The sequence below is a fragment of the Rhinolophus sinicus genome, chromosome 1 (assembly GCF_057876585.1).
Source record: "Rhinolophus sinicus isolate RSI-liver-muscle chromosome 1, RSI-T2T, whole genome shotgun sequence".
NCBI classification, from domain to species: domain Eukaryota; kingdom Metazoa; phylum Chordata; class Mammalia; order Chiroptera; family Rhinolophidae; genus Rhinolophus; species Rhinolophus sinicus.
Window position 1 is genome coordinate 57,411,797 of NC_142501.1, and position 24,827 is coordinate 57,436,623.

Genomic DNA, 24,827 nt, shown 5'->3' on the forward strand with positions numbered 1-24,827 from the left:
TCGGCCACGCCGCCTGTCGCCTGGTAGTGGGACCGGAAGTTGTTCGGGGGAGGGGAGACGGCTGTGATGGGGGGGGTTTACGGGGGGGGCCCGTCCCTCCTCAGGTGAAGCCGCTGATGGAGATGGAGCCACCGCCGTCGCCGCCGATGAGCGTCCGGGTCCCAGCTCCGGCCCAGTTGTCACCGCCTCAGTGACCCCCACTCCCCCCGCACTGGGCCGCCCGGGCCAGAGTGGGGGACCCCCAACGCCCCGCCCCCCTCTCCCCCAATACCGTCCCCTCTCCCTCACCCCACCAGCCTGCGCGCGCGCGGAGCTGCCTCAGGTGAGTGAGGGGCGTGGCTTGGGCGTAGCGCGGGGGGCGGGACCTCGGCCGCCGGGGGCGGGGCCTGAGGGGCTTGGGCGTGAAGAGAGGGGAGATGTGGGCGCCGGCTGGGTGTGAAGAGGGTCGCCGGGTGGGCTTCGGCCCAAAGGGAGAAAATTAGCCCTGGGGAGTTTGGCGCTAGGCCCCAGGATTGAGGGGGAGGTAGCAGGACCCTAGGCGTCCTACAAAAGGCGGGAGATGGGTCAAAGCTGAGGACCGAGGACAGGCAGGCTCTGGCGTGCGTGAGGTTCCTCGGTAGGGTATCGCTGGGGTAGAACGGAAGGTTAGAGCAGAGAAAGTGGAATCATAGAGGGTACCTGGGAAAAAACGAGGGACCCAGGGGTTTGGTCGAGAAGGTTGAAGGGAAAGACAGGCCTAGGTGGGAAATGTCTGGGAGATAATGATCAAAGTGGGAACTACATGTGGTAGAGAAAAAACTTCAGGTGGAGTGAAAAGTGCTATGGGGGTACTGTGTAGGGTGGGAAGTCTAGGGAACCTGAAAAGGAAGAGATTCACTGCATGTGAGCCCTAAGAAATGTAACAGGAAGCCCTGGGGCAGATGTGGGGGAGCAACAGACTTAGGAAGCTGGTCTAAACTAAAAAAGCCTGCATGTACCTCCTCACACAGCCCCATCCCAGTTATTTTCTTCCCTCAGAGTTGTAGATACTCATTTTTTACGTTTTTGTTTGATTACTATGCTTTCTTTTCTTTAAAATCATGACTGGTCTTGTTTGGGATAGTGGAATATTTAATGGAACATGGACTTCTAGATGTGAGATGTTTAGAAAATAAGGTACTTTTACCCCCCTCCACAGTCAAGAATTTACAAACTCTGCTTCCAGGAAGATTCGATGCATTACCAACCACATTGTGTCAAGCTTTGCGTACCTTTTTTCCCCCCTCAATCCCTTCTCTTATAAGCAAAATTGTCTACTGTTGGGACTTTTATTGACCCTCACTTACATGTTTGATAGCTCCAGCTGTGTCCTAGTCTCCCCATCCTAAGCCCTCAAAGCATCCGTGGTAAGCTTGATATGCTCCTGACTTGCTCACATTTCAGCTCTAGGCCATCTGTGGTCATGACCAAGCTGAAGACTGTTGAGGTCTGGCTGTCTCCCCTGCCTGCTCCTTGTTCACTTAGCCTGGATGACGTTCATATGCTCATATCCTTAGGAAGCATTAAAAACAGGTGTCTACCTAGAGTATTTACACTTAACTCTGATTCTGAGGAAAGTCCAGATAAAAGGCCAAATCAGACAGTCTTTAAAAGTGGAGCGTCTTGTTTGGTAGGGTATGTTAAATGTCTAGCCAGGAATACTTCATCCCCTCATGGGTCTGCCAGTAGGTCAGTGAACCTTGATTTGTGGTATGTAGGGGACTTCAGCCTTCCCCACTAACAGCCTAAAGCCAGAGAATCCAGACAACTCCCTGGGTCATGAGAACAGTCAGAAGAGTGGCTCCTGAGATAAAAATAAAGTCTTAAAAGAAGAAAATAGCTTTACCATTGGAAAGCAGGAGAGGTTTCACTGGAACTTCTGGGGTGGGCCCCAGGGTGGTGGGAGCTGCCCTCACTTGGGTAGCTTCAGAATTATATCTTGCCCTAGTCAATAGATGCTGATGTCTCAAGCGCAAAACATAATGTCTTTGTTGCCCACAGAGTGCAGTTCAATTGTAGCTTCTGGGCAATCCCCTTCCTCCCAGTAGGTTAAGGGTACAGCATGTTTCAGGACTTGGCTCAGAAGTAAGTCCTGACTTTTTCCAGTGAAAATGCAACTGAAAGTTTCTTCTTTATTTCCTCTTAGTTTAAATCTGCAGCTTGTACTTCCCAGCATGGGCAGGAACATTATCCCACATTTTACCCTACCCTCTCCAACATCCACAAAGGAATTATTTTCTCCCAAACTGGCCATCTCTCTTCCCTCAGCACACACACAAAATAGCCAAGGAAAAATAGAGATGAGTTATTGTTGGGCAGCTATTTCTAGCCTCATTTTACTCTGCGGGAAGAAATAAGAGTGTGGGACCCTGTGGGTGTAGACAATGCCACAGGCAGAGAGACTCCCTTTCTTTGTTGGTCTCTTGACCCTGCTGGAGAAGACTGAATTCCATGTTGTTTGATTTGCCTCCTCGTCTCAGAAAAGTTGTGGGCTCTATATTGGAAACAGAGACAGGTTCAAGGTTTGTCCGATGAAAATATCTAAGAGATGGTAGTGCTGATATGAATGGCTTGCCCCCCCCAGCCCCCCCACCCCCGCGGGTAGTATCAACCTTGTAGACTCTGCTGAAATACATATGCTGACATAATCCTTGAACCAAGAAGCCCTGTTTCTACCTTAAGATATTTAGTGAATATCTAGGTTGGCTTTTTCCTCAGGCCTATAATCTCTGAAAGAGACATGGGAGGGTTATTTCTTTTTCCATCCATAAACCTGTGTTTCTAGTTCAAGGATTTCAGTCACTAAGATGTAGACCCCAAAACTGTTCATTTCCTCACCCAAGAAAGCAAGCAAGCAAAGTGGCCCCAAACCTTCCAACTATGTGGTAAGATTTAACTTTGTGCCATAGTACTAAAAAGAACTCCAGACTGGTAACCTGGGTTCTATTTGTCCTACTTCTGTCACTAACCAGATGGGTGATTCTGGGCTTAGCTGCTGCTTCTGTTAAATAAGAGATCGGAGATCATCTCTCAGCTCCATTCTGGCTCCAAGATTCCCCAGGTCCTAGAGCCTCCCTGCCCCCAAGGCTCTCTACTAGAAGAGAGGCTTACTAAACAGGATTGTCAGAGCAAGGTTCTTTGTTAGCAGAGGAGTCAGACAATTAAGTTCGAGAATTCATCCTAGAAAAAGGGCTACATACCTCACTGCTGAATGTCACTACGGTCACCTTCAAAGTACTCCCCTTGGGAAGCTATGCACCAACACCAGCACCTAGTCCACCCTTCAAAGCAATTTTGGAACTCTTTTTCTGGAATGGCCATCAGAGCTGTCCTTGATATCCTGAATGTCATCAAAATGTCTTCCTTTCCATATTTCCTTTTATTTTCGGGTAAAGAAAGAAGTCAGTGGTGGCCAGATCAGGTGAGTAGGGAGGGTGTTCCAATACAGTTACTCGTTTACTGGCTAAAAACTCCCTCACAGACAGTGCCGTGTGAGCTGGTGCATTGTCGTGATACAAGAGCCATGAACTGTTGATGAAAAGTTCAGGTCGTCTAGCTTTTTCATGCAGCCTTTTCAGCACTTCCAAATAGTAAATGTGGTTAATTGTTTGTGTAGCTGGTACAAATTCATAATGAATAATCCCTCCAATATCAAGAAAAGGTTAGCAACATCGTTGCAACAAGTTGGCAAACTTAATTGTCAGACCTCGCATTTCTGGCACAAACACCAGTCCAGTGAGTTCTTTTGATCAGCATGCATTAGGGACTTCTGGCCATGACTGCCAGAATTGTTCCTGGTCTCTTCCACCTTTTTGCCACCCTACCCCAGTTAGAATAGTTAATTGAGACTTCCATGTAATTTCAAACATCGTTAGATGGAGCTAACCCTGTTTTTGGACATCGTTGGCTTTAAAACTGATTATTGTAACACTCAAATTGAACTCCCTTGTTCTACTTTCCCCAACCCTACCCAAACGTACAGCTAAATAGCAGTGACTTTGTGGGACCTTCCTATAAACACAGGGATTGTATACTCAAGAGTATACCGCCCCCCCAAAAAAAAAAAAAACACACCAGGAAATATTACCTCATGTGCATCACACCTAGTGATTTAAACTGTTTAGTTTGACACTTAATTCCTTAAGTCCTAAAATGAGACATGGGTAGGGTAGGATTGTTTCTCCTCCCACCCATAAACCTTAGCCTTCTCTCTCTTCCGCAGTCTACATGGGGAGCACAGGGAAGCACAAAGAACAAGAGAAAAGATGCATTCATCTGAGATCTAAAAGGAAACAATGAAGTGATATTTTCCTACTGCCCAGGTGTTGTGTTTCCAGCTCTTACCCCTTCTTATTTTAGAGTCTGGCCATTCCTAGGATGACCTGGGAATTCATCCCCTCTACACTGCTCCCCAAGTTCTTGGATAAGAAGCTGAGCTGTCTTCATCTGTGTTATATGTAGATGGAAGGTCACCATCTACAACCTGGTGAAAAAATGAGGCAGCTTTCTGCTGTAAAGACAGACACATGAGCTGAGAAAAGGTTGGTGGGTTTCTTTCAGAGGTCACTAGATTGTCCCTAAAGATAATTTCAGAGGGGCAAATTGCTCGATTTCAAGGTCTATTTCCTGGAAAGGGTGCACAGTCAGTTTGCAGACAATGCCTAATTCCACCTCTCCCTCAACCCTCTACCTCTTTCTCCTCCCCAATTAGGCAAAACCCTGGTAGAGAGTAGAGATTCCAGCATATTTTTGCTCAGATTATTCAGTTTAGGAAGGCACGGACAGGAGAGGGTGATTTTGTAGGTTTGAGCTACTTGTGGTACCTGTACCTGTGGAACCCAGGCAGGTGGTAAGTTTTATCTTAATTGCTGAGCTCCACCTCAGATCCCAGGTCCTAAGGGAGACCGGAGAAAACTTTTCCACTTCTCCCTGTTGTAGTTCAGGAATAATAACTAAAAGGACAGCATGGATTCTTGCCACTCCACCGCCAGCCTCTTTCCCAGCAATACCCCCCTCACTACCTTTCTACCCACCCGAGGCCACATGGAGTGTGTTTTAAATTCCAATTTTGAAGTGTCACTGGATCAAACAGGATTCCTTGGAGGATTTGAAGAGCTTTAATTACTTATGATGTCCATCTTATTTCAGGCTTTCAGAGCCACTTCATAGAGAAATCTTGACTTTCTGACATTTTTGTCACTAATAGTTAGAGCTGTGGGAATGTTCTTGTGGAGATGTGGAGATGGCGGTGGTAACTGATGCCTGATCTGCCATTAGAACCCAGACCTTGGATTGGTTCTCCCCTGCTGCTTGTCAGGAAGTACGGTGAGAAATCTGTCTGGAAGGGATTCCCATTCCTGTTCATATGCGACATCAAGTGGATGGGACAAAAGGCTATGGAGGACTCTTGTTATGATGCCAAGAGGATTCAAAAGAACAACGAAGAAAATCTTTGTCTCCAGAGGTTACAATGACCAACCTTTCCTTTTTCCTCACAGAGATACTTCCTTTTGAATTGGGAGACTAGTTGTTTCTAATTGTTTTGTATTCAGCTCACTGAGCTGAATTTGTAGTACATATGTGCTTACCTGTATCACTAAATGACATCTATGTTGATATAAAGCCAGTTTCCTTCCAAGATCTTTGAGCCAGACCTGTCTTGTGTAACTAACTTCTCTCTCCTTAAACCTCCTCCCCCTACAGTGTATCTCCAATTGGCACTGCCTAATTTGACCCAGTTCCTCTAAGGAGACACTAAGATCTGCCTGCCTGGCCTGGCAGGGGGAGGAGGTGCTTTGAGGGATGGGCAGTGGGAAGGTTGGGAGGGATGTGCCACCTGGGGGCTTGAGCAAATAGTGAAGTTCATCTACTGATTTGCTCCTGGCTCTCAGAATCCCAGGATTGGGAACAGCAGAATCTCAATCCCCTCTGGCTTCCAGGGTTACCAACTTGGCATTTATACCAGTTGGAGGCAGCTAAAGACTTATTTTGCCCAAGATGTGTCATGGAGCACCTGTTAAAAGCAATTAAGAAGCAGAAGAGCTCAGTTTACTGCTAGGAACAAAGTCCAACTCAGAAAACAATTCCTTTAGACCCCTCTGGAAATTGTTTTGGGGCCATTTGGGCAGGTATCCAAGAATGAGATGCATTTCCTGAGCCAGTGCTAGCTGAATGCTATGCTTCAACTACTCTGCCCACCTAGTGCTTGTCTAGCCCCTGGTCTTCTCTTCTCTTTCTCTCCCCCCCCCCACACACACACAAGCATATTTCTCTAGGTAGAGCCTGTTCAACTTGTTCTTCCTTTTTAAGTAACAGACCCCACTCCCACAGGGATTATACCAAAGGAAAAGATGCCTTAATTGACGTTAGAACCAGGGAAAAGCAAGAGATCCATGAAGGCCTTGAGTATCCTGGCTTTTGAAAGGAAGCAACATGGTTTAATAGAAAGAGCACACCCCAGAAAGCCAGGAGACTTGTGTTTTTTTCTTGTTCTATTCTTACCATGAGCCCTGAACAAGTCAACCGTGCTGAGCCTCAGTTTCTCTAAGCAGAAAATGAAAATTCTGCTCACTCTTGCTTCTCCTGCACGGTGTGTATATGTGTGTATGTGTGTGTGTGTGGGGGGGGGTCATGTGCGGCATCTTGACCTTTGCAGTTTTGAACTTGAGCTAATGGTTTGGGAATGAAAGGGGCTCTATGAGTACCAGGCCGCCCTCCCTCATCTTTGGATCTCTGGCCACTGCAAGTTCTCTGGCTAGTTCCAGAGGATACGAGTTCACTAACCCCTGTGGACTTGGGCTCTTCTAATCATTGCCCGGAAGGGAACCTTCAGGGAACCATTTATTATTGTGGCTTGGTCTAACAGTCTGGTCCCAAAGCTCAATCTATCCCAGGGAGGATGTCAAGAAAAGTGGAAAATACACTTAGAGAAATTTTTCTGCCAAACCTAGTTTTCCTGGATGAGACTAACAATCGCTCTGATGAAATCTAAGGGAGAGCTGCTTTGTGAACTGGAGGAAAGCCCACATTTCAGGCTTTCTCATGAGACGTTTTAGGAGTATGATGTCTCAGCACTAGACAAGAAGGACCGTAGTGTGAGGAGAGACAGGTTAATAGATACTTTCCCCTCTCCAGGAATCCCTACCCCTGCCTCTATCAATATAATATTACAAACAACCCACATTTTCATCCATCTGCCTCAGTGAGATCCTTCAAAGAGACCAAGAATCCTAGTGGCAACTCAGGCTGTTCCTTGCCCTACTCCTGCTCCCCCAAATCTGCCCCTGGGGTATTTATTTTTCATTAGCTGAACAGAAAACAATTTTGGATGTATGTAAATTTCCAGCAAATGGATGTTTTTTCTCCTCCCACAGGATCCTAAGGAGATAATTCATTGCAACAAATTATCACTTTTAATTGTTCTCAGTTCTGGATTGTTTAATACTGTACTGCCAATTACTATCTGCCTTCCATCAAATAGACTAACCTGCATTTTAAATTCAGGCTCCCCCTCATTTAAAAACAGTAAACTTAGCAAAGTAATTGACAAGATGGCGGGGAAAGCCATTGAATTTGTCTATTATACCTTCAGCAGAGGGCTCCTCACTGAACCTGAGGTGGGCTGCTCTCTCCCACCTTCTACTTTCCTATCCCCCTCCCTCCTGCCACACACCCAAAACAGAATCCCTTGAATGACTGAACCCTGCTTCTTCCTCTTCCTACTAACCCATCCTTAACAAGATATAGAGCCTCTATGGGATTGTTTCTTTGCCTCCAAAGGGCTGAACTGAGCTGTAACCTGCCTCCTTTCCTACAGCATCTGCTCTACCTGCAGGGAGAGGGTCTACTCTCAAAACAACACAACCAGGACCGCTCTGGAATAAGACAGTGATTCCACCCCAGAGGTTGGGCAAGCAGAAATTGTGGGTTGGAGGAGACCCTGGGGTTTGTAAGTCAGGGTACACTATCTTCCCCACCAGGACAAGGTGTGAGGTTTTTCTTCTTTAGAATAGGGTCAGAGCACACTTAAGTGACCCTTTAGGTTTCTTGCTGACTCCAGAATGTTAGAGAGAAACCTCCTCCCTTCCCCGATCCAGCTTCTAATGGCAGCTATTTTCTCTTTCAGCAGAATCTAAGATGGACATAGAAGACTGCAATGGCCGCTCCTATATATCTGGTATGCCCTCTTGTGCATTCTATTTGTAAGGGCTGGGAGCAGACACCCTCCTGTGGAGCAGAGCCTTCAGCTTAGCGCAGGACCTCTGAGTGCCCTAGTCACAGAGCTGACACTCACGCTTGACAGTGTGCATTTATTTTGGTCACTTTACATTCCCTAGTGATTCTCTTCCCAGACTTCTTAGGGGATAGGGGAAGGGGAAGGGAATAGGAGAGGAATACGAGCAGAGACTATTAGAGAGGAATGATTTGAAGAAAAAGAGTTTCTTCTGTGCCCCGAGGTCACCAGCCAAACAGGACATTCTTTCCCAGCCAGGTAGAGAGTGGAGCAGGGTTTCAGACCTCAAAGGCCTGTCATGGCCATGGGGAATATGTAAATGAGTGACCTGGGTTAGGCTAAGGAGCAGAAGAGAAGGGTGGGGCACTAGAGAACATGTCCTACCTCAAGGAGCAGCAGCTCTTTAGTGTCTACCAGTCATTATCCAGTGTGGCCAAAACTTCCAATTTTTTAAGAGAAATCAGAAATCCAGATTTCATATGAAACGCTTCCATTTAAAAATAATGACTCAATCTTTTTAAAAATGTTCATGGGGCAAGCCAAACTTATATCTATGGGCTGAATTCAGCCAGTGGGCCAACAACTTATAGCCTTTGAAGTAGAGCTCTAGAGCCCAGTTCTCATTTCTCCCAATCATTTCCCACGATCATAACATGCAGCTTTTCATACCTGCCAGGTACTCTTACTGAGGCAGGAGAGATCACGGCTTATAGTACGACTGGCTTCTAGAGTAATCAGGATCCTCTCAGAGTTTAACAAGGTGAAAAGAAATGGGGAGGGTATAGGAAAGGGCCTAAGACACAGTATCTGTAAGATGGAAGCAATCATTTTTTGGACCATTAGAATGTTGGAGCAGGAAATGATTATAAGAGTTGTAAGGGAAGCCAGAATTGGGTTTTGAGTATCCCCATCTGAAATCCAAGCACCATTGTAGAGATGACCTAAAGCTTCTTTTTTTTACCCTAAAGTGGGACCAATGGAAGAGTTATGGGCATGCGCTAAGGCAGATAGCTGGATGGGTCAGGCACACATTTAAGAGTCACTGACAACACTTGGGTAACATAAGGGAAGACATCGACTCTAACCCCTTTTTCATTTAAGGAGGGAAGGAGTTGGAATGGGTAAAGGCATTCAATAGCTGTCACATGCTGGACAGAGTGACAGGGGTCAAGTGGACTGACTTAATTGAAAAAGACTTTATTGGTACAAAGGTCATAGCCCTTCTGAGGAACGAGCCAACCCTCCTACCTCCTGCCCAGTTAAGAAAACCACTATTGAGCAACAACCACTCAGAACCCTGCTTTATTGCTGGGGACCACTCAGATGGATGAAAACCAGTTCCCGCCCTAAGGTAGGCAAATGAAAAACCAGGAAGGTGGCTGGGGAAATATCCCACAGGGCTCTTTTCAGTCCTATCTCTGGAGAATGTTGGATATTAGACAAAAACTTCTGAGGGTGTTTGCTTCACGGTGCTGTGAGACCAAGCTTTCCCTTCTTCCAGCAGGTTGGCATTTCCTAGGTAGGAAGAGGCCTCTCTCTGCACAGAATGGCTTTTGAATGAAAGTGGAGAACCCCAAACCCTTCATCTTTATTTTGAGAATTCTAGATGTTAGCAGCTAACTTAGAAAGGGAAAAGGGAAAATCAGGGTAGGGCTAACATTAGCCCTGAAAAGTAGCCCCTGCAAAAAACAAGCATGGCGGAAACAGTCCACTTGGGGGGCATCTGAGAGCCCATCACTGACCCACGCCTTCTGGGCTGATAGGGCAGCAGTGGGAAAGGCTACAGTGCCCACCAGTGGCTCCTTCAAGGTTATCGCAGTTCTGCCTGGCCATTTGAAGGGGGTATCTCTGCTGTTCTTCAAAGAGATTTTCCCCCTTCACAGAACCTGATTCAGAAAGTCCATCTTTTCTCCCCCTATCTCTTTCTAAAGGTGCAGATCATTCCCTCCTGGAGGACAGAGGGAAGAAAGGGAAGAGCCCATGAATTTACCACACAGATTCTCTCTCCTCCCCCGTTTCCTATCTTTCAAGGGAAACTGAGTTGCTCAAACCAGTTCATGCAATTATTTGACTAGGCAGTGCCTGTCCCAAGTTTTCTGGGACTGGGAAATGTTTAAGGGAACCTTAGTAGAAAGGGATCCAGGGGTAGGCAGCCCAAAGTTTCACGGCCCCTCCCACCCCCAAATTCTTGGAATCAGAAAATCTAGTCTCCAAAGTAGGTCAGCACGTCAGTGAGCAGCTCCTCTGGAAGGGAAGGGAGCAGAGGCCTTGTCTTGATAGAGGGCGGATTCATCCAGGGCTGTCGGCTGCTTGCCCGCCCCAGGGGCACAGGAGGGGAGGGGAGGTGGGGAGACTATACCAGTATTTTGCCTGGGATCTGAAAGGGCTCAGGGCCACAGAACCACACCAGCCTGAGACCAGACTGTGCTGGGCCCTCTCACTGCTGAGAAGGAGGGGGGCTGTCAGTCCCCAGATCTACCGAGCTACCTCCCTCCTGGAGGAGGAGGGAAAGGAGGGAATACAAGTGCCTGAGTTTGGTGGGGGAGGGGCTTTCTGCCGATCTCAGAGCCTTGAAGCTGCCCTGTGTCCTGGGCCCCATGACCTCTGGGGCCTTGGCTTCCCCAGCTGGCGGAGGATTGGGCCTTCCCTGGGGGCCCCCCTTTCTCCCTCCCACCCGAGGGCCCATCCATCTCTCTCTCTTGCACACACTCTTGCCTCTCTCAGGCATTTGTTGTGCAGTTCCTCTTTGTCTGCCGGGCACGAGGGCAACGGCATCTGCCTCCCCCTCCCTGTGCACACACCCCCTACCCCCCACCCCCTTCAGAGGCTTGGGAAAGGGATGCAGTAGCCTGGCATCCCCCCCACCAGACACATATACATTCTCTCTAGCCCCCTCCCCAAGCACATCCAGGGTTCTCTCTCTCTCTCTCTCTCTCTCTCTCTCTCTCTCTCTCTCTCTCTCTCTCTCTCTCTCTCTCTCTCTCTCTCACTCACACACACGCACACTCTCTCTCATTTACTCCCTCACTCACACACATACACCCTGGGCTGAGTTCTTCTTGCTGGCTGCAGCCGTGGGCCCCTGCTCACCGTGCCGCTGCCGCTGCCTGCGAAATGACGGCGGTTCCCCTCACTTCCAGGAATCCACGCTTCCTGGAAGGTGAGTGGCTGGGCTCACCCCTGCCTGCCACCGAGACGCAGACATGCACACACCACCCGCACTCCCTCGCCGTTTCCAAGGCGGCGGCCGCGTTCGCACCCCAGGGTCTCACCGGCAAGGGAAGGATAATGTAAGTTCAGGCAGAAGGTGGTTAGTGGAGGGGGGAAGGGGGGTGCTGGGGCTAGGGAGCCAATTCAGTAACAACTCCCGAGCCTGAGGAGAGGGAGAGGATGGGGGTTGTGTGTGTGTGGCGGGGGAGGGGGCGTTCCTCCTTACACTTGCGGAGGATGGGAAAGGGTGTTTGGTGTTGCTAAGCAAAGACTGCGACTTGGGCAGTGGGAGCTTGTGGTGACATCTTGATTAGGCCTTGGGGACAGATGTAGAGCTGCTCAGGGTGAAATGCCGAGACAGGCCTGGGTGGGAATGGGTAATAGAGAGAATCAAGGTAAAGAGGAGCCTTGGTAGCAGATGCCTCAGCCTGGAACAGATCTAAGGGGCCTCAGCCTCCTTCCACAATAGAGCTGGGGATGGGCGTCTTTCTTTGCTCCTGTACCCACTATTCCCTGCTAGCAGGCTAGCATCCTGCCACCCCTGAGCCCCTGGTCAAGAAAGGGAAAGCAGTTAGGATGAGGTCCTTGGCAGAGAAATGTGGAGGTTCTCCCGCCTCATGGCTATTTCCTAGATGTAGCCACTCTTTAAGGGATCCAGGAAGGGCAGCAGGAGCGAGGGCTAGTCTTCTTCAGCGTGTGAAACACATTTAGCTTGTGGGACATTGCCCTGGTTCCTGTCTCTCCCTCCTGCTTTTCTGCCCTATACCCACCTCCTAGTTCCTCTGGTGTGAACCTCATGATTTGGCTTTGCCCTCTGGGGGTCCAGCCAATCCATAATGACTCTGACCAAGAAAATGTCTCTGAGACCTGAGAGCAGGCTTAATTTTTGGCTTTGACAGTTTGGGATTTCTCGGGAGTCCCAGGCGTGTGAAATTCCCTCACTGGGATTTCTGAGGCTAAGGGAGGAACTGGAGGACTTCCTAAATCTGACTCTAGTTCCCTCCACCCTTTAGCTAGAATTCAAAATCCCTGGGGGCCCCATAAAGATTTTTCCAACCCCTGAAATGATTCATTTTTATGTATTAGCCCCATAAAAGTAGACTTGAGCCTGTTTTCCCTCTTACCTTTATCGTAGGGAGGGCCATGGCACCAAAGAACTCCTTGAACTACTGTTGTCACTCTGGAGGCACCTGCTCTTCCTCCTGTTCCCAGGCTTTAATAGGGAAAGCCACAAAGGATGTTTTCCCCTTAATGTTCCGAAATATCCCTTTAAGGATATCCTGCCCCATATATCAAGCCCCTGGCCCCCAGAGGCCGCCTCAGCCTAGTAGGCTGGGACCAGCAATGGATTCCCAGCAAGGTTCCTCATCCGTCCAGGGTCAAGGACTCAGTGCCAGGGCCCAGAGCCCTAGTCTTTCCCCCATTACAAACATCAATTGATTTAGGGCAAGTTAGCACTGGTGTTTGAAAAGGAACGAGAAGATAACCCTTTCAGCCCTCCTAACTTTAGAAACCCTACATGTAGTTGAAAGGACATATTTTCAAACTGTGTCTGGGTCTGCAAGTCTCAATCCACAACTCTGAGATGCTCACTTCATTATATGTGTGTGGTTTTGATTTGGGGCGACTTTTGTATCTAACCATGGTTCACCTAGAGCCCCAGCTGGGGAAACTCAGTTTCAAGCCAAAAGGCTTTTTCTATAGATAGTGAACAAATTTCCTCAGGCTTTGATGGGATAGAGTGGGGGAAGTGGGACTTTTAGGAGAGGATATGAATGGGAAATGGTCCCAAAGTCCTGAGTGGTTGTTTTCTTCCCACTGACCAAAGCTGGAGAGGGATCCCTCAGGAGGGTGTGTTCCGGATTTCTTGCCTCAGGCCCAAGACTCCAACCATTTTATAATGGAATCTTTATTTTGTGAAAGTAAGTATGTGCATAGCTGGGAAATTGGGTAAAGTAAAGTACTAATAGGTGGACTTCAGGGATGAATTTTAGGGTTTGTGTCTCTTCCATATTTAGGCCTGTGTGCACACATCCATGCATGTTCATGTTAGCAGAGAATGTAGAAGGCTATGGGTATGTTTATCTCAGTAGGTGTGTTCTCTTTATGTGCATCTACATATGTGATCTCTGTGTCTCTGTGTTTTACGTGTGTCTGTGTCTACATGTGTTTTATTTCACCTATATATTTGTGTAGAAGATTGTGGGGAGGAGGGATTTTTTTTTTTTTGACATGATTCATATTATCTTCAGGTGTGTTATCTGATTTTTAAAAACATGAAATTTTCAAAAAGCATTTTTACAAAGCAATCTGTCAACAAGTTAAAATGAATACATTGAAAATAAACTGATTATTTCACTGTCAAGGGAACCTCAAATAGTAAATATCTGATTGGAATCATATCAGATAGGAGGGTTCCTAGAGTACTCGAATTTTTGCTAATTTTAGAAAGTCTAATGGCCCCAACATCCCCTGCTGAAACATGGAGTCCCAGTTGGCTGTGTAGGTGGTGATTACGGATGTGGGCACTTACTATTTGTGATCAGATCCCGCCAGTCCCACCACTATGGGCTATGTGACCTTGAACAAGTAACACAGCCTCTTTTGTGCCTCAGTTTCCTCATCTGCAAAATTAAGATAATATTGGCACCTACTTCATAGGGTGGTTGTGAAGATTAAATGAAATAATTCATTTAAGATGCATAGAACAATGACTGGGACATAGTAAGCACTCAGTTAATGTCAGCTGCCATCATTATCACTGCTATTATTATCATTAGATTCAGGAACAATTCCAGCTGCCCTTCCTGCAGATCCCGAACCTGGTGTTGGGGGCTCCAGAGAGGAACAATAGGGAAGAACGTCTGCCCTGAACCGCCTCCCTCCTGAGGCCCCCATTTTCCTCTCCACCCTGGCCCGCCCAGCCCCAGCCCTGCTTCCTGTGGACGTCAGGCAGTGATGCTCTTCCCCTCAGGCCTAGATAAAGGTAGAGTGGGCAAGGCCCAGCCACTCAGCTTGCAGAAGTCAGCACCGGGCACCCAGGCTGGCGAGGGCACAAGGTATGGTGCCCAGCATACAACACTGCCTTGTACATGGCTACAGGATAAATCTAACTGAATTTTGAAAAAATTAGGCAATGGACAGTAAATGGCTCCCACCCGCAGCTTCACCTGCCTTCTTGTTCTCTCTTCCAAGGTAGCGGGGACTCATCTCTGGAGAAGGAGTTCCTCGGGGCCCCAGTGGGGCCCTCAGTGAGCACCCCCAACAGCCAGCACTCTTCTCCCAGCCGCTCACTCAGTGGTAAGTGTACCTTCCATCCCTCCCCCGGCACTGGGCACCCCCATTTGTGTTTGGCCCTCGATTCATCTTCCATTGGCAGCCATTTCCCCATCGCTGCCTCCCTCTGGTTTCCTGCTCAGAGTCTCTAAGAGCACTAAGGAGCTCAGTGTCCAGGGTTTTTATGATTTCTGAAAGGAGAGTGAAGAATCACTGCCAGACTAGGGTGGAATTAGAAAAGACATGGGTGGGATTAAGTTTGTAAAGGCCGCAAAGAGAAAGTCTGGAGTTGGAGTAGCAGGTAGATAGAAAGATCATGAGCTGGAGTCAGGTAGGAAGTAGATGAGGAGGACCTCCTCATCACCTCTCCCAGTTCTCCCGCCCAGACGGGGTCCCCATGACTGCCCCTCCTTAGCTGGCCTTAGATCTGTGACATTCTCTAAATGGTTGAAATATCCAGGAATGTAGGTCAGAGCTAGAGCCAAAGCTTTCTCCTCGATGGCTCCTCCCTTCTCCATCCCCCTCTCCAGATTTTTATGGAGTAGAGGGGTTCAGTCTTATGAGGTGGGAGGATAATGTGAGCCATGTCTGTCTTCCAGTTTTGTTTTCTCTTTACCCCCGTCGCTTCGGTCTTCCTAGGACCATTTTCGTGTCACTGTTACTTGCTGGCTTCCTGCCCAGGCCCAAGTCAGACATCTTTCTTAATGACAAGAGAGTGGAGAAGTAGGCTCCCCTTAACCTCCTCCTCTCCCCAGTGACAGAAGACATCCTATGTACCCCCAAAGTTTTTCTCTTGAAGCCGATTTGCTTGGTCAGTGGGATAGGAGGAAAGGGTTGCGTCAGCGCCCAGCAGACCCTGACATCACCACATAGGATACCTAGCGTGTTGGCCCCTTATGAAGCCCGAGTGTCTTAGGGCTTGGAGAGTCCTTTTGGACTCTCAGAAGTGCCAGTCCGGCCTGGGGACAGGCTCTCCCCTTTGCCCGTCTCTATCCTAAACACCATCCCACCCTCTAGCCAACTCCATCAAGGTTGAGATGTACAGTGATGAGGAGTCAAGCAGACTGCTGGGGCCAGATGAGCGGCTCCTGGAAAAGGACGATAGTGTGATCGTGGAAGACTCATTGTCGGAGCCCCTGGGCTACTGTGATGGAAGTGGGCCAGAGCCTCACTCCCCTGGTGGCATCCGGCTGCCCAATGGCAAGCTCAAATGTGATGTCTGCGGCATGGTCTGCATCGGACCCAACGTGCTCATGGTGCACAAGCGCAGCCACACGGGTGAGTAAGCCAGAGGTCAGGAGGAGCTCCCAGGTGGGCTGGGGAGGTGGAGGCAGTGCTAGGAGGCCATGCCTACAGTGGGGTAGCCTCAGAAAGGGAATGGTCTGTCCTGGCACATTTTCTAGCTGAGGAAAAATAAAGGGAGGGAGACGGAATTTGGACGCCCTGAACACCTGATTTCCCTGGCACGTTCCTCAGCTGCTGTTATAAAGAACTGATATTTATCTCAGAAGTAAGGGAGGGGAAAGTGTTGTAGCCTCAAGAAGGATCCTATAATCCAACGGGGGTAAGACTCCTAGGTATTGTTTAGGCCTTCTCATCTCATGATGAAAAAACAACACAAAAAAAAACGGAAAACAGAAACCTCTTCTCAGCTTCCTCGGGCTTTGGGCTCTTGGGGCAGAGGTAGCCCCAGGGGTTTGGGTTTGGATAATGGTCTTTTGGCCCAGTGTTCCATGCCTGGTGCCCTTCTCCATGCCACACACCCCTAATCCACACCTTCCCAGCGTAAGACTGTTCCCGGGGGATCTTTCTTAAGCAGGATTTGTGTCAGTGGCACAGCTCCGTCTCTCGGAAACGTGTTCTGAGCACCTTCCCTCCCTCGGGCAGTGTGGGGCAGAGGGTGGGGGACTAGGCTCAGTCCTCGAAGTTGCTCTCGCCCAGTCCTCTGGAGTCTGCCCTTTCACTTGCAGGGGAAAGGCCCTTCCACTGCAACCAGTGTGGTGCCTCCTTCACTCAGAAGGGGAACCTGCTGCGCCATATCAAGCTGCACTCTGGGGAGAAGCCCTTCAAATGTCCCTTCTGCAACTACGCCTGCCGCCGGCGCGATGCACTCACTGGCCACCTCCGAACACACTCGGGTCAGTGACCTTCCCAGTGGGAGAGGAGGGTGCGGGACCCCAATAAACCCAGTAAATAGAGCTCAGTGACTTCTCTTCCATCTGGGGAGTTACATTATCTGTCACTGAGGCAGGCAGAGTACTCCCAGAGCAGATCGGGCCCTGCCTCTCCAACTCCTCCTCTGGGCAGCAGGCCCCGTGGGGAATTTGGGGGACTCTTTGATGAGGTATTTTACATCTGCCACACTCTGTGACATGGAACAAAAGGAGTATGGGCGATGTCCTTGGCTCTTTAACAGTCACCCTCCCTGACTTCTTAAAGTTCCTGCTGATGGCAGAACCATCTGTGCCCCATCACCCCTCACTTCTGAGCATCAGGGAAACCCCTCCTTCCACTCCGACTGCCCCCAGCCCCACACCTGTGCTCACCTCCTCTGGCAACATCAGAGGTCTGTCCTCTCCTTTACTTGTTACTGATTCCTGAAAATATCCACAGGCTTCCCAAACTGGAAGAAAGGAAACCTAGGAAAAATTATCCCATTTCTGTTCCCCATCCCAAGACGTTTCCCCTTCCCAGCGGCAAGAGCAGGGGCCTGGAGGTCAGTGTTTGGAACAGTGCCAGGGAACTGGACTAACCCGATTTTCTAGCCCAGCCAAGACTGAACCTACATCTGCCTGAATCAGCGGGACAGATAGCACTTTCGAAGCATTTTACTAAGTTTTAAGCTTTTGGCTTGGACTTGGGAAGATGCCAGGAGCTGAGCTGGCTGGAAAGAGGGAGCTCAAGATTGGGAAAAGTCAGGAAGAAGGGCAGAGGGGAGAGAATTAGCAGGGTCTGTCCTTGGAAACTTTCCTTGCTATTTTTCTCTTTTTCTAAACTCTCCTGGGCCAAGATTTAAAGGGACAGAGCAATCACTTCACCACCCTCTACTTTTTACAGCCACCTACCTTGTTCTAGATTCTCTCACCTTAGAGCTGGGACCTCTTTAGCTCTATGTATGTGAAGAAATGGAGAGAAAAAGCATCGTTGATTCATGCTTTATAATCCACAATTCCAATTGTGTCTCCTTATGTGATCCTCAGAACAGTTCCAAAGCAGATGTTGTTATCCCATTTTGCTGACAACTCTGGAAAAAGTGAAAAAGATTTGCCGGTCACAGAGCTTTTCTGCAGCCTCCCTAGAACCCTATCAAGGTCCAGTGCCAGAGATTCCTTCCTGCTCCTTTCCCTCAGGAAAGGGGCGGCTCCCCCTGCTGGTTTGGAACATTGATGTCTTGGCCCCTAGAATTCTTACAGCCAGGCCAGGGGGAGGGGGATTTTGAATGTTCTGTAAGAGATTATATTAGAGACAGAAGAAGGCACAGATATACTGTAAGGTCCCATTATGTGAAACGCTTTCTATTACAACCCACACTATAAGAAAACAACGGCTCCTCTGCAGATGTTAAATCATTTCCTCAAGAGTCTTGGGTGGATGGGAACCATGGCTTTCATCTCATCCCCCAAACACTGGGCTTTACAGAGCAAGAGCAAGATGGTAGTAGATGGATTGAATCAAGGTCAAGTTTAGGCAGGAGGATGGGGGCAGTCCCGGAGATACCTTCTCCAGTCTCCCTGCTCAGTAGTAGCAAGATACATAAGATAAAATATACAATACCTTGTTTCTTTCACTTTTTTCTCTCCTCTCACAAATATCATCTCTCAAAAGTTATCTGTAAAGGAAGTGTCGATCTCAGTTTTTCCAACCTTTTCTCTTTAGTAGAAACAAATCTTTATAACCTGTTCTTTAAAAAAAAAAAAGACCCTCCCCCAAAGTTGTTCTCTTCCTTTTATTCTTCTCCCTTGTTTTCCTCTCTGTTCTTTTACTCTTTTCTCTTCTCGGAATTTCTCTATCAGTGATGCGTTCTCTGGGGCTCTCTTGGTATCTCAGTGTAGAGAGACAGAAAGAAAAATAAGCAGTAAAACCGGGCTAGGAGTGGAGGTAAAAAAGCACAAGTAAAGGTCAGTGAAAACTGCCCCTCCCAACATTGGCAGATCTGAGGGCTCTCATTTCTGTTACCCCAGCCCACCAGTTTCCCCCAAACCAAAGCAGATAGTTCGTAAGCAAAAAAATCCCCTTGTGTGATAAACAACACTGACGCCGTCTGCCACGTGGAAAGGTTAAACCACAGTCTGGGCCCCAGACTCTGAGATCCTGGGGTGGGGCCAGCCTGCCCGCCAGGGATGATCCCCTGCAAAGTCCCTGGGTCCATCCTTCCTTTGAGCAGCAATTTGGCCATCTTGAGGCCCACTAGCAGTCCCGCACTATATGCCCTGGGTCCCCTCTCTCCTCCCATAGCTGTGCATTGTTCTTCTTCTCCAAGGTTTGATCCTCTGGCCTTGCTCACAGCTGAAGTTGGGGAAGGAAAGACAAGCAGAAGAATTCAACCGAGCAAGATCCTTTCCTCCTAATGCCAGCGTACCTTTCCTCCTAGATGATTTTGTAGAGCCAGGGCACAGGAAGAAGTAATTTTGATGCTATTTCTCTCCTCTCTCATCCACAGTCTCCTCTCCCACGGTGGGCAAGCCCTACAAGTGTAACTACTGCGGCCGGAGCTACAAACAGCAAAGTACCCTGGAGGAGCACAAGGAGCGGTGCCACAACTACCTGCAGAGTCTCAGCACTGAAGCCCAAGCTCTGGCCGGCCAGCCAGGTGGGCTGTGACAGGACTGTGGGGGAGTTGAGGGCAGGGCACAGAACAAGGTTGATTCCAGCACCTCCCCACGAAGGGATAAGGCCCTTGGAAAAGGGACAGTTACCTCAGGAAATCTGCCAAGTACCCCCGTTAATGCAGAGCCCCCGGTAGGTGCTGCAGGGAGACCCAGAAGTAGGGGAGGGTTTGATCTATGTCCTCAGTCTAATGGGAGAGAGGGTACACAAGGAAGTATAAAATCAAGGGTCAAGTGTATATAATTGTCCCCAAATTATCTGACATACTGCTGGGATGAGTTCTAGATAGGGTGAAGTAAGCAGAACCTAATTTCCCAGGCATGGGGTATGACCTTCCTTGGCTACTGACCTGCTGGTTTTCTCCAGGTGAAGGCTCCTGGTCCAGTGCTTCCCCTACTCAGCTGCCTATTCCCATCTCCTTCCCCATAGGTGATGAGATACGTGACCTGGAGATGGTGCCAGACTCTATGCTGCACTCATCCTCTGAGAGGCCAACTTTCATTGATCGTCTGGCCAACAGCCTCACCAAACGCAAGCGTTCCACCCCCCAGAAGTTTGTAGGTAAGAGTCCAGTTGGAGAGGAGACATCAGCTTTAAGCCACAGCTCATTTAAATCTAAGGTCTGGTAGCCATTAGAGCAGTTGGGTCTGGAGATTTGATTGAAGAAAAGAAAGTCTGGTGGTCTCTGGTGCTCAGAATCTGTCCCCAGAACAGGAGTGAAGAGGGATAATGACCTTGAGAAGGTACAAAGGGTTAGTGTTGAGGGCTCTTGTGGTGATTCTACAAGGACGGGGTCAAGGGACTCTGGCTCTCCCAGTTTTTGAGGATACCAAGGGCTTGTCTATAGGGGCTGAGAGAAGGGCCCTTAGAGTCAGAAGGAGGAGGTGAGGATGGGGTCGCCCACCGGGCCCTGGTCCTTCGCTCTCTAAGGACCTGGAGCTTTATAGAAAGTAGTGACAGCGGTAATAAAGATCAATGGGCTGGAATTGAGTCCTTTTCGAAGATTACAGCCTACAGTCAGTCGGGCGGCGGCCCCACAAGGGACCTGAGCTCGAGGGAAGTAAATGAGGGAGGGTAAATAATGCTACAGCCATCCCCTGGGTAAGAAAACAAAGAACTAATCCTGGGGAGCTGAGGAATTCTCCAAACCCAGCCCTGCTGAGAGCCTCTTCTCTACAGGCGAGAAGCAGATGCGCTTCAGCCTCTCGGACCTCCCCTATGATGTGAACTCGGGGGGCTATGAGAAGGATGTGGAGTTGGTGGCACACCACGGCCTGGAGCCTGGCTTTGGAGGTTCTCTGGCCTTTGTGGGGGCAGAGCATCTGCGTCCCCTCCGCCTTCCACCTACCAATTGCATCTCAGAACTCACACCCGTCATCAGCTCTGTCTACACCCAGATGCAGCCCCTTCCCAGTCGACTGGAGCTTCCAGGGTCTCGAGAAGCAGGTGAGGGACCCGAGGACCTGGCTGACGGAGGTCCCCTCCTCTACCGGGCCCGAGGCCCCCTTACTGACCCTGGGGCATCCCCCAGCAATGGCTGTCAGGACTCCACAGATACAGAGAGCAACCACGAAGATCGGGTTGGGGGGGTGGTATCCCTCCCTCAGGGTCCCCCACCCCAGCCACCTCCCACCATTGTGGTGGGCCGGCCCAGTCCTGCCTACGCCAAAGAGGACCCCAAGCCGCAGGAGGGGTTACTGCGGGGCACCCCAGGCCCCTCCAAGGAAGTGCTTCGGGTGGTGGGCGAGAGCGGTGAGCCAGTGAAGGCCTTCAAGTGTGAGCACTGCCGCATCCTCTTTCTGGACCATGTCATGTTCACTATCCACATGGGCTGCCATGGCTTCAGAGACCCCTTCGAGTGCAACATCTGTGGTTACCACAGCCAGGACCGGTACGAATTCTCTTCCCACATTGTCCGCGGGGAGCACAAGGTGGGCTAGCGACGTGCTGCCCTCCCCTCACTCAGCCCACCACTCCACTCTGCCCCCCACAGGGGTCTAGCCCTGTCCCCACCACATCCAAGGAGTTTGGCTGCGTAGCCCTCACCACTGGCTACCTGACTTCACCCTTGACCCTGAGCCCTCCTCACCTTTTCTCCCCCACCCTGACTGATTTAAGCATTGTGATGAAACAGGTCTTTTGCTTATGTTTCTCCTTTTTCTCTTCTTCTCTCACCCCAGCATACTCACTGAGTTATTTATTAATATAATTAGTTGATTTTGCTTTTGCTTTTTTTTTTTTTTTTACCTTACATCAGTTACTTGCCACTCCCCCACCCTCTTACCCACAGTCCCTTTCCACTTTAGACCTAATTTTTCTCTCTTTGATCTGGCTTTCTCCAACAGCCCTGAGGGTGGGAAGCTCCTCTTAGTACTAAGGGACCTTTGAGCTTCTTGCTCTAAGTCCTCACCTTTTACATTATGTGATGCTTCAGTTTGGATGCCGATAGCTCCCTCTGGCCCTACCTTAGCTCTGTGGCATTATGTCTCTTCTCTGGGACCCTTCAACCTGGTACTCCATACCTCTCGTGCCCTCTCACTTTAGGCAGCTTGCACTATTCTTGAACAAATGAAGAATTCCCTCACGTGGAAGGAGGGGCTAAAGAAATTCTCCCCAGTCATGGTGGGACTGAGGGTCCTCTTGACTCCCCCTATGAGTTCCCCAAAGCCTACATTCAGGATTTCCCTCTAGGATGTGATATCTCTTCCCCCAACACTTGAACAACCCCCAACACTGCTCTACTCTTCAATCTGCCCGTCTACTCAGTGGTAGTTTTTCTCTCCTTGGAGTGCCCCACTTTTCTATTTTCAGGGGCCAAGGCTAGGTCTGCAGTCCTCTGTCTCTGACACGTTGGGAGCCACAGGTGCCTAATTGGGAACCAGGGGCATGGGAAGGAGGTGGGTCAAAAATTCTTCTCATACTCTTCCACCTCTCAAACTTCTTCACTCTAGTGACCTTCCGAGGCTCTCAGGGACTCCTGCAGTCCCCGTCCTATGGGAAACTAGTGGGTTGCTGCCTGGTGACAAGGGGTATCTCAACCCCTCAGTCATGCTGCCTTCTTTTCCTCCGCCCCAGCAAGATTCACCCTCTCATTTCCGGGCTCCTGGGCCTTATTCTTAGGATCAGTGGCATGGAGAAAAGGGTGTCTCTTTTCTCTCTTCTATTTTTCAGTATAACCAAAAATTATCCCAGGATGAGCACGGGCACCTGCCCCGCACCCCAGTCCACTCTTGTCCCAGCAAGAATGGGATGGGCACAACTGAAAGGGGGTCATCCGTTACTGCCCTCTTCTACACTCAGCCTCCAGACCTAGGGCAGGAAGGGGCAATCTCCTGGCTACTGCACAGACCCCTGGCTATTTGGGTAACATAGTTAGTGAGTGGGGGCCGGAGGAGATACAGCTCCACTGCAAGTGGAGGTCTCTTTCTACAAGAGTTCTCTGCCCAAGGCCACAGCCATCCCATTCTCTGCTTCCTCGAGATTCAAACCAAAGGCTGTTTTTCTATATTTAAAGAAAAAAAAAAAAAGAAAGTAAAAACCAAACACAACACCTCACAAGTTGTAACACTTGGTCCTTCTCTCTCCTTTTCTCTTCCCTTCCATCTTTCTTTCCAAATGTCCTTTCCTTATTGGCTCTTTTGCCTCCTACTTTTCTCACTCCCTATCAGGGATAATTTAGGGGGATGGTAAAGGGTTGGCTAAGGAACAGACCTGGGATTGGGGCTCTTAAGGGCTCTAAGAAGAGTCTACCTTACCCTCTTATGGGGAGACCCTAAAAAAACTCCTCTTCCTCCTTTTTCTCCCCCATTATGTGGCCCCCCCAAGAGAACCAGATTGTTAGGGAGGGACATTGTGAGTTGATTGTTCCTCCTTGACAATGTAGCAATAAACAGATGCTGTCAAGGGCAGAGGATGGGGGAGTTAGCAGGGAGGAGAGTGGTCTCTAGAGAAGGGAAGAGATTTCTCAACAGCACCCTGGGGGTCTGGCTCCTTTTTTCAGGATGACAGCAGAACTGAGATTAATATCTGGAGTTGTCAACTGTTCTGGTTACTGAGCCTCTTCCTGTTAGACCTACTGCCTACCACCTCTTCTGTGTCTGCTGTGTATCTAATCTGGTGACACCTCTTAAGGACCAGTCCCTTCTGGGGTATCAGAGCCTTAGGGTGCCCTCATCCCCTCCTCCAGTCAGCTTTGGCACCTGTAACTTCCTGGAACATGAAGAACTATATTCTGAGCCCATGAGAGTAGAGACTGGAAGGGCAAGACCAGGTGCTAAGGAGGGGAGAGAAGGGCACTCTGTCTCTCTCCAGACCATCACTGCACTTTAACCAGGGTCTTAGGTACAAAATCCTACTTTCTAGAGCCTTTCAGCTCTGGAACCTCAAACACCCTCATGCTCTCTCTCCCAACTCCTTTTGCATAAAAAAAAAAAAAAAAAAAAAAAAAAAAGGTAAAGAAAAAGAAAAAAAATGCATTGAAACCCACGGGGAGAAAAGAGGTGTTTTCCTTTTATATTGATATTCAAAATCAACACCACACACAAAAATTTCTAAGTAGACACTTTTCCAGACTTTTGTTTTTTTGTGTCCGTGTCCAGAGCTGCAGATGGGATTTTATAATACTTCTGGCAGCTTCTTGTGTAAATAATATATATATATTATATATATTTTTAATCAGAAGTTATGAAGAACAAAAAGAAAAAAAAAACACAGAAGCAAGTGCAATACCACCTCTCCTCTCTCTCTCTCCCAGGGTTTCATTTGTAGCCTATGCTTGGTGTCTCCTTGGACCTTATCCCTTCACCTCCTCCTCTTCCTCTGGTTCCACCTCCCCCCCTTTTTTTTAAAAGTTTTTCTCCTTTCTCAAGGGGAGTTAAACTAGCTTTTGAGACTTATTGCAAAGCATTTTGTATATGTAATATATTGTAAGTAAATATTTGTGTAACGGAGATATACTACTGTAAGTTTTGTACTGTACTGGCTGAAGGTCTGTTATAAATAAACATGAGTAATTTAACACCCCTGGCTGTTTCTGCAGATTTTCTTTGCCTGGCTTTTCTACTTGGAGAGAGGGGGGCCTCCTTGCAGCATATTGTACTAACTACTAAACATTTTGAAGGTGAACAAGTCTAAGATTAAGAGGAAACCAAACAAGAATGATAAAGTTGTTACTACAGAAGAATTTTCAACCTAGAATGGGAAGTGCAGATTTTTCTTACCAGGAGTGCCTGCAGGATAGGAGAGAAAGCCCAACTTGCCTAAG

At 48.8% G+C, this 24,827-nt stretch overlaps 1 protein-coding gene across 13 annotated transcripts; it reads left to right on the forward strand.

Annotated features, from left to right (window-relative positions):
* The first annotated feature begins 99 nt into the window (after positions 1 to 99).
* Positions 100 to 24,585, forward strand: IKZF4 (IKAROS family zinc finger 4). Of its 13 annotated transcripts, none has more exons than XM_074325575.2 (10): positions 125 to 322; positions 8,144 to 8,194; positions 11,392 to 11,541; positions 13,290 to 13,383; positions 14,657 to 14,761; positions 15,755 to 16,015; positions 16,708 to 16,875; positions 19,398 to 19,547; positions 19,994 to 20,125; positions 20,744 to 24,585. In XM_074325575.2, the coding sequence occupies exons 3-10, from the start codon at positions 11,455 to 11,457 to the stop codon at positions 21,502 to 21,504; spliced, it is 1,758 nt and encodes a 585-aa protein (XP_074181676.1). In that variant the 5' UTR covers positions 125 to 322; positions 8,144 to 8,194; positions 11,392 to 11,454; the 3' UTR covers positions 21,505 to 24,585. The 13 variants fall into 13 exon arrangements, with proteins under 13 accessions (XP_074181680.1, XP_074181682.1, XP_074181676.1 ...); XM_074325573.2 differs by lacking the exon at positions 125 to 322 and adding an exon at positions 9,463 to 9,602 and having other exon boundaries at positions 6,850 to 8,194; XM_074325574.2 differs by lacking the exon at positions 125 to 322 and having other exon boundaries at positions 6,850 to 8,194.
* Positions 24,586 to 24,827: the final 242 nt, after the last annotated feature.